Here is a 9,035-nt window from a genome sequence, read left to right on the forward strand (position 1 = left end):
TCGTCATTTTTCTGCTTCTTCTTTTGTCACAATCCTGAGAAAGATCTTCGTCGTTTTGGCACAAATTTGGCAAATTTGGCACAAGGGTCGTTTCTTTTCTCTTTTCAATGGATGGAGTTTTGATGCATTCCGCTAAGAGCCGCTTCAAAGCAATTGGCGTTTAACTTTAATCTGATAGGGCCCACCAAGAAAATTTTTTTTAGGACATCCCCAGCAGGCGGCAAAAAAAGGGGGCGGCTCAAAAATAAACCAAAATGTTATAAAATTGGGGGGGTTTTTTAAAATTTTATAGGGGGGGGTACAGGGGTGAAAGGGATTTTGCCCCCCCCCCCCCCCCCCCGGGGCGAAATCACTAGCGATCTCGCCCTCCCCGGCTAGTGATCTCGCCCCCCTACCTCGCCCCCCTTTAGCGATTTCGCCCCCCCCCAAAAAACGGGTTTACATGACATTTTACAGTTTCAGAATGATATAAGTACACGAGTTTCATACATAACTCCATTCATAGTATCAATATTAACGTAATCACATGGTAATAAGATAGTTGAACTTGTTTCAGACAAGGAGGGTTGGGTCCCTTGTATTCCCATTATTGCATATACCTGAGTCTTGACATAAGATGTATTTCATTGTATTCACCTGTCCTCAAGCAACCTATATATCTCCAATACGAAGTCTCTACCATGAAGTGACCACAAAAGAACTATGTAATGTCTCTATTAATTATGCAAATATTAGGTATTAATTAGAATAACGCACATTTTGGTATATGCACCTTGCCAAGGGATATCTTCACCTCCAACATGACTGTTTTTTCTAGTATTTAGGAACTGATGCATTTACCCGTGTTTCTTAAGACTGGTACTTTACCAGTGTTTGTGTAGCATTTAGCAACAGCTATATCAACTTGCGCGTAGATAGTGTTTATAATGAGAAACTATTATTCACGTGTGTTTTTGTTAGTGCTTTGGAAATGTTTCCAGCACAAGCAAGAAAACACTGTGACAAATTGAAAACATGCATATAGCTGACGTATTCCGTACCATAGACGGTGTTGATTTATACGTTCGCAGTAGCACTGTTTTTATGCCACCTCAGCTGCAAAAATTGTCTTTTTCATTTCAATGTCATGTTTGCACCGAACAATATAGTATCGACTTTCGAGGTATGACATCTTACGGTACGGTAATAAGGTGCCATATAGGTACCAGGTAACACACCATATACGTTACTCCCCATTTGCAGTATAGTACCAGGTAGCGCACCTGTAATATGTAGTAACCAGCTGCTCTTGGGGGGGGGGGGGGGGGGCGAAAACGCTAAAGGTGGGCGAAAACGCTAGTGATCTCGCCCCCCGGCAGATCGCTGTCACACCGGTACAGAAAATTCAGGACCAGGTACGGTCCAGGTACGGTCCAGGTCCAGAAGATCAGGTCCAGTTTCGGACCTGACTGCTTGTCTGTGAAAGCTTGTGAATGGGCGACACACAAAACAATAATCCATTTCGCTACAAATGACTCTGTTTAGTGACTTCCACTGGCGTTCTAAAATGCTATTATGGCCATTCTTCCAATATCATTTCTCAAGTTCAAACTTTTAATTGGAGAAATGAAATCCTGGTCATATGAATGGCTATGATGATACTGCAAAATAGATGCTGGGAACAACAAAACTGACGAAACAAAAGTACAAAATACAGGCATTGTACGCATGTCTTATTGTCCCTTCCCACTTCCCAGTACTAGTGTTGGGCCTATAAACTGATTCAATAAAGGTGTCGCAATCAGAAGGTCAACTTAGAGTGGGGCTTAAGGTGGGGTCACACATGCGTATATATTCAAGTCCGTCTGAGGTGAGTATGAAGCTCTAAGTCTCTACCAGGCTCCACAGGGGAAAATAATACAAATTGGACAAATATAGATACATAACATGCCAGATGAGTTAGCTGACCGAGAAGTATGGTTAGAGACCCAGCTAACTCGTCTGACATGTTACTTGTTTACGTTTGTCCAAATTCTATTATTTTTACAACGACCTGTGGTGCCTGGTGGAGGTAAATACTCCCATGCGCGCCTCATACGGTCTTAAATATATACGCAGGGGTGACCCCACCTTTACACAGGTACTTTGCCTGAGGCGACATCTGACCTGTGTATGCAAAACAAAAAGCTATTCAAGTGCAATTGAACCTTGAGACAGCTGACGTCACAGCTTTGAAAGGACCGAAACAAGATGGCGGCTGCATCGCCAAGATTGGCGGACCAAATCCGCGAAGAACTGAAATGCAGCATCTGTTTGGAGCTGTTCACCAGGCCCAAGGTGCTTCCCTGTCAGCACACCTTCTGTCAGGACTGTCTAAAGAACCTTGTAGGGAGGGAAGAGGATTTCAAGTGTGCAATCTGCCGTCGGCAGGTGAGGCTACCACATCATGGTGTCACAGGTTTGCCAGACAGTCCTATCATAGCCAATTTATGTGAGAGGCTCCAACAACAGACTTCATTGTCGGGGGAAAGAAGAAAACAACCCCAGTCTGTAAACAGGTGCAGCGTTCACCCTTCTGAAGCGCTCAAAGTGTACTGTAACCAATGTCAGGTTCCAGTGTGTGATCAGTGTTTAGAACAGGCTCATGATAATCATCGCACAACAACCATCAAAAAAGTTGCACAGGAAAAGAGTTCTGCTGTGCAGGCTTTGATCGACGAGGGAAGGAACATCACAGAAAGTTACTTAGGCTTCCTCAGAAGTCTGAGGGAAAAATAGAAAACTTTAATTGACAAGAAACAGGAGACAGATAACAGCATCATTCATACCTGCAACCAAATCGTGCAGAAAATAAAACAAAGCACATACAAACTCTTGTCTGAAGCAAAGGAAAACCATACAAAAAACCTGGACCGAATACAGACTGAAAGGGACAGAGTGTTGGCAGATGTCAATGAACTGTCTGCTGCCTGTGATCGAGCAGAACAAGAACTGCAGCAGGGATGGGTCGAGATTCTCAATCTCAGTCAGCAAACCGCTTTGACAGATGTGGTAGGAAAGTACAGGGGAAAAGCACCACCAACTCTTGTCCAAACCCAGCCTGCTGTCTTTCAGCCCACAGACACCCCAGTGCCAGTATTGGGACATGTGACGGTCCCGTCTCTCCCATCACCAATCCCAACAGCACCTACACCTAGTAGGACTGATACAGCAGAGGGCAGAGGTCATCACCATGGTAACCAAAAACAAGGTGAGCATCAGCCTCAGTGGATCACATTTGGTGGAAAAGGATCACGAACAGGACAGTTTATGTATCCAGTTGGTGTTACAGTGTCAGATGAAGGGGAGATCTTTGTAGCAGACAGGGGGAACATGAGAATCCAAGTCTTCACCCTGCAGGGAACATTTGTCCGGCAGTTCCCAATAGTTGCGTCAGGTGGACAAAAGATGAAACCACATGATGTAGCCATGGACGGAGAGGGGAACCTGTGGGTGGTGGGGAATACAAGGTTTGCTGGGTTTGCTGTGCAGTACAATAAACAGGGCAGGGTGCTGAGGAAGTTTGACCTACAGAGGTCAGGGTGGAGCAGAGGAGTTGCCGTGGACACCAGGAGGAACCACATCCTCATCACACAAACCACAGGAGACTGGGACAAACCACACGGTGAAGTTTTGGTGTTCAGCCCAGATGGAACATTTGTGAGAACTGTGGGTCAGCAGCAGGGGATGAAGTACTTATGGTTCATCACTGTGGATAGGGAAGGGAACATCCTCGTGTCAGACATATGGAATCACTCTATCTACATTTTCAATGAGGACGGACAGTTCCTGTTCAAGTTTGGAGGTAAGGGAAGTGGTGTAGGTCAGTTGCAGGATCCTCATGGTATCTGTACAGACGGGGCAGGTAACATCATTGTGGCAGACAGGGATAACAGACGTGTGGAGATGTTTGACAAGACAGGGAAATTCATCAAACACATCACTACAGACGTAGTGAGGTTACAGGCTGTTGCCATGGCGACACAGGGACAGCTGGTTATTACAAATGAACAAGGGCACAATGTCAGCATATTCTGGAACTTCTGAATCTGAACGAGGTGAAATATGTTTTTTTTTAATCAGATAAAAACAAATATTTTCTAATTACTTCAAATCATTAGTAGATATCAATTTGCGCAACCGTGAGTTTGTATCTTTCATCATTATGCACATGAAAAACATAGATTCATTGCAGTGGTATGTACAAAAGTGCTGTATTTTGTCATAGATAATATTAGGGGTAATAAAACCTGATGGTGTCATCAATATGGCCCCAAAAAATCAGATTTAGAATTCTTTCATGCCCATCTTTCAATATTCGTTACGGCTCCATTCTTTCTTAATTCATTGATGAGAAAACAATGGAAGGTCAAAATGCTAATTTAGCCAACTTAAATACCTTAATCAAACAGTACATTATCAATTTCCAAACTTGGTCCAGCACTGTTGATATTTTACAGCAGAAGAAACTGTTCTACATAGCAAAATAACGCAGCAGTGAATACATCACCCAAGCTACCAGTCAAAAGAACCTCTAGAACTCACTCAGCAAAATCTAACTTTGTCACAAGGGCAACATCAAAACAATTATATCACATTCATTATAATGGGTCCGTTAAAACAAACTAAGGTCTTATAGACTGTTCAAGTCAATAACAGGATATAGATATTGATAATATGCAAAAGAGGACTTGATGATGATGATGATTGGTTTATTTATTTCAAAATCGAGGATACCTGGCAGCCAAAGGCTGAATTGCGTATCTTCTTACAGGGATCACAATAACAATCATTTAACATTATACATTATACATCTCAAAAACAAACACTTCGGATTGAACTTACAGTACTAAATGCGGAGGAAACGAGTAAACTACTGTAACAGTTTTAAAATTCTGTAGTTACAGATGAAAGTGATTAAAAATATATCTCTGCTATCTGTCAACTAGCTATAGCTATAGACGTCATTTCCTGATAGCAAAAGTATCGTATCACACAAAATGGAGAAATACATTGCTCTTGAAGCCGTAGTAATTACTTTACATCATCGTTGAGAAGTCGAACCAAGTAGGGTATAGGGCCTGGGGAGTCCCTGTATCTATTTGTTCTACATTTAACCACTCTGAGTTTGTTAGAGTTTCTGGTGTTTCGTCCATGAAGCTGACCTGTCTTCTGTGGGAGCATGTCTGGGCCCAGTTTCTTTGCGAATTTTCTGCACAAGTCCTCGCGTCTTTGTTGCAGAGTGTGAAGGCCGGTGCGCTCCAGTGCCGCTTCATAGGACGTGTACTGTCCGCCCAAGATGGTACGGAGAGCTCTCTTCTGAATTCTTTCCAACCGTGCAGTGTGTTCCTTGGTGAGTCCGGGATGCCATACAGGCACGCAGTATTTTTTCGCTAGGTGGCGCTTTCAGCAGTAGCAGTGTTTATGAGTCGGTCTGTAATAGTTCTCAATAAAAGCTTATTTCTCGTCATTTGCGTGCCCATCCGATCTAAATCCACGTGCAGGGTGTTAGCAGGACAGTATCGCTACACTTTGAAGACGAGACTTGAACGTTTTGTGTTGTGTACAACGATTTCTGGATCTTATAAGTTGCCAGCGTCGGCTGAGTGGGGAGGGTGCCGAACAAAGGAATCCTACACGACAGCACTCCAGACGTCCTACGATCGTAGAGAGGAGTTCTAAATGCCCAGAGAAGCATCCATCAAAGGAGCTGATTTCTAAGTCTACGGGGATAACCGCACGATCTGACCGGTGAGTCTTCTGTGAAGAAATTGGCTAAAAGCACAGTGTTGGGCTGTAGTAAGCCTTTGTTTACATTTTCATGATGTCCGAAGTGGATATATCCGTACCAGATCCGCTTGCGGACAAGCTGGCCGACACGAATCTGTGGATTAAATGCTACATGAAATCAGGATTCAGGGCAAGGGAAGAAGACGTTGCCTTGTCCCTAGTAGAAAGTACGCAACATCATGGAGCCGATGGTGTGAGACCGTCAGACATATTGGGTGTTCAAGTCATTCCCCCAATGATCATCATAAACTTGTCAAACCCCAAAGCAAAAGCCGCAGCTCTTAAACAGGCTCATATTCAGTTACATGGCAAGGATCTGACTTTGCTCGACTTCGTGACCACACCCCTGACCAAACCTCGCTTAACCAGGATATCAATACACGGGGTGTATCACTCGGTACCTGACGTCGTTGTAGCTGATTGGGTTGACAAGTTTTCCATACGTGCCACACCAATCGAGAGACATCTAGTCAAAAACGCTACTGACATGTTCAAGCACCTTAGAACGGGGCACAGGTTCTGTTATGTGGAAAAGTTCACTGAGCGTCCGCCCCCGAGGTTCACCACCATAAGTGTGCCGCATCCACTGAACCCTTCTGAATGTACTGACATTGATCTTGAAGTATTTTGTGGTCAAGGGCAGATCGTTAACTGTCGACGTTGCAAAGCTCTCGACCACAAGGCTTACGAATGCCCTAACATCACGTGCTTCTCATGCGGTATGACTGGGCACACCAAGGCAAATTGCGCCTCCATTACTGAAACCGAGCGACATCCAACTCGGCGCTATGAAAGAAGGTCTGCTGACCGAGATGATTCTGTTGGGTTTAGTCCCCAAACCCAAGACTCGGTAGACATGATCAACCGAGCCTTTAACAAGTATGTGAGACCAGCCGTAGTACCTACGTCTAACAGATTCCAGTCACTCGCTAGACTAGAGGACGAATCTGACCTCGCCATTGCAGGAGCTATACGGGACATTCGTGTTCAACACACAGATCAGCGTCCGTCAGCGGTTGCTGATGCTGACAGGCGCCACCTCTCTAATCACAGGAATAAGCGGCGGTCTAGGGCCTCCAGACTCATGTCGGCTGAGGAACCACATCTCAACAGCGACGTCACAGCACCAAGCTACCGCCCCCCAAACGATCGCTACAACCTGAGGAACAGGAAACGCTCGCTTCCCTCACCTGAGCAACGCATACATCCGGCAACTAAAAAACAGAACGCAGAACGATTTCAGGTCGCTGTAGGCCCTATTCCATCATCCAGTCAAGGAATCCCGAAACCTGCTCGTGACCTACACACCAAAACCGTTTCCCACATAACCACCCCTCCACTCACCACCGATGTTCCACCTTTGGACCTCCGGACTACGTGTGAGGAATCCCTGTCGGCCATGCCCGCGACAAGTCCTCCTGATTCAACTGTTTCCTGTGATACTGTCCGCGTCTGCGCCACGAACACTCACTCAAACTCCAGACCGTTGGTGGGCGAATAGCAACGAGCTAAGACTCTCCCAACTGACATTTCATGTCTTAATGTACTATATCTAAACGCCCGCAGTGTCAAGTCAGTTAGCAAGAAATACAACAAACTCGTTCGCTTTCAAAATCTTGTTGCTACTGTCCAGCCTGACATCATATCTGTGACTGAAACCTGGCTAACCCCGTGTGTTGCCGACCAGGAGCTTCTGCCCCAGGACTACACCGTTCATCGGAAAGACAGAAGTGTGACCAAGCCTGGAATAACAGGTGGTGGTGTAATGTTGGCTGTTAAATCTAATATTCTCTCTCAGAGAAGAGAGGACCTTGAGCCCATGGACGAGGTTCTTATTTGTGACATTCATCCCACAAATCATCAAAAAATTGTACTCATTGTGTATTACAGGCCACCGAGTGGTGACTGTCTGTCTTTAATGCTAATCTGAGCTCTATTCTTAGCTGTGTCTCCAAGGAGTACAGCCAGGTAGTACTGATGGGTGATCTTAACTGCCCAAACATAGATTGGTCTAAAGGAGGAAGCCACTCCGAACATGAGGGTCGCCTATGTGATTTACTAAATGACTACGCTCTTACTCAGATAAATAATGTCATCTCCAACAGTCATGGTCATTTGCTAGATGTAGTGTTGACTAACATACCTGACAAATGTTTAGAAATCGAACAGGTGACATCAGAGTATCCTACTGACCATGCTATATTACAGTTTGGTTTGATCGTCAATAGGAAGATCAAAAGGCATGAAGATAAACGATATGTTTATAATTATAAAAGAGGTAACTTTAATAGGTTAAGGTTAGATCTAGAAAGAAAACTACACAATATCAACAATGATGTTAATCTTGACAATATCTGGGAGAGGTGGATTTTCGAAGTTACCGAATCTGTTGAGCTTTGTGTTCCCAAAATGTGTGTTAAACGATCATCTTCATTACCTTGGTTCGACGGTGAAGTCAGACATGCGCGCAACAAAAAGAAGACGGCATGGCGATTAGCCAAACAAACTAACAGTCCTTCACATTGGAGCAAGTTTAGAAAACTCAGAAACGACCTTCAAAGACTCATTAAGACAAAGTACAACTCGTTTCTGAACAATCTTGGCTCGCTAGTACAGACGAACCCGAAAAGGTTCTGGTCTTTTTTTAGATCTAAAACCAAATCCAAATGCCTTCCGGCCGTCTTGAATTCAGCTAGCGCCGTAGCAAGCTCCGCTATAGAGAAGGCTGACATGTTTAACGATCACTTTCATTCAGTCTTCACTTTATCTAATGATACCCTTTGTCTGCCTGAAATCGCTGTTTTCGAACATCCATGTCTAGGAAATATTGTATTTTCAATTGAAGAAGTCCAAAATGTACTGTCTAGACTCGATTGCTCAAAGGCTATTGGTCCAGATGGACTTTCTCCTACCGTATTTCGAGAGTGCGCACATGTGATCGCTCCTCACCTGACTGCATTGTTTAACAGAAGTTTGAACCAAGGCTGGGTTCCTGCGCAGTGGAAGGATGCAAATATTTGTCCTGTCTTTAAAAAAGGCCGGAAAGATTTAGTAGAAAATTACCGCCCAATTTCTCTTCTCAGTATTGTTGGAAAGATAATGGAAAGGTGTTTGTTTAATCGTATCTTTCCTCATTTAAAGCACTTGATCTATCCATTACAACACGGTTTCATCAAGGGCAGATCATCATCGACACAGCTCCTTGAAATTTACCATGAAATTGGCGG

General features: G+C 44.3%; 1 protein-coding gene across 1 annotated transcript; it reads left to right on the top strand.

Moving 5' to 3' along the window:
- The first annotated feature begins 2,229 nt into the window (after positions 1–2,229).
- On the top strand, positions 2,230–5,398 carry LOC118423000 (tripartite motif-containing protein 2-like). Its single transcript, XM_035830894.1, has 2 exons — positions 2,230–2,316; positions 2,758–5,398. The coding sequence occupies exons 1-2, from the start codon at positions 2,230–2,232 to the stop codon at positions 4,063–4,065; spliced, it is 1,395 nt and encodes a 464-aa protein (XP_035686787.1). The 3' UTR covers positions 4,066–5,398.
- Positions 5,399–9,035: the final 3,637 nt, after the last annotated feature.

This window comes from Branchiostoma floridae, chromosome 9 (genome assembly GCF_000003815.2).
Source record: "Branchiostoma floridae strain S238N-H82 chromosome 9, Bfl_VNyyK, whole genome shotgun sequence".
Taxonomy (NCBI): domain Eukaryota; kingdom Metazoa; phylum Chordata; class Leptocardii; order Amphioxiformes; family Branchiostomatidae; genus Branchiostoma; species Branchiostoma floridae.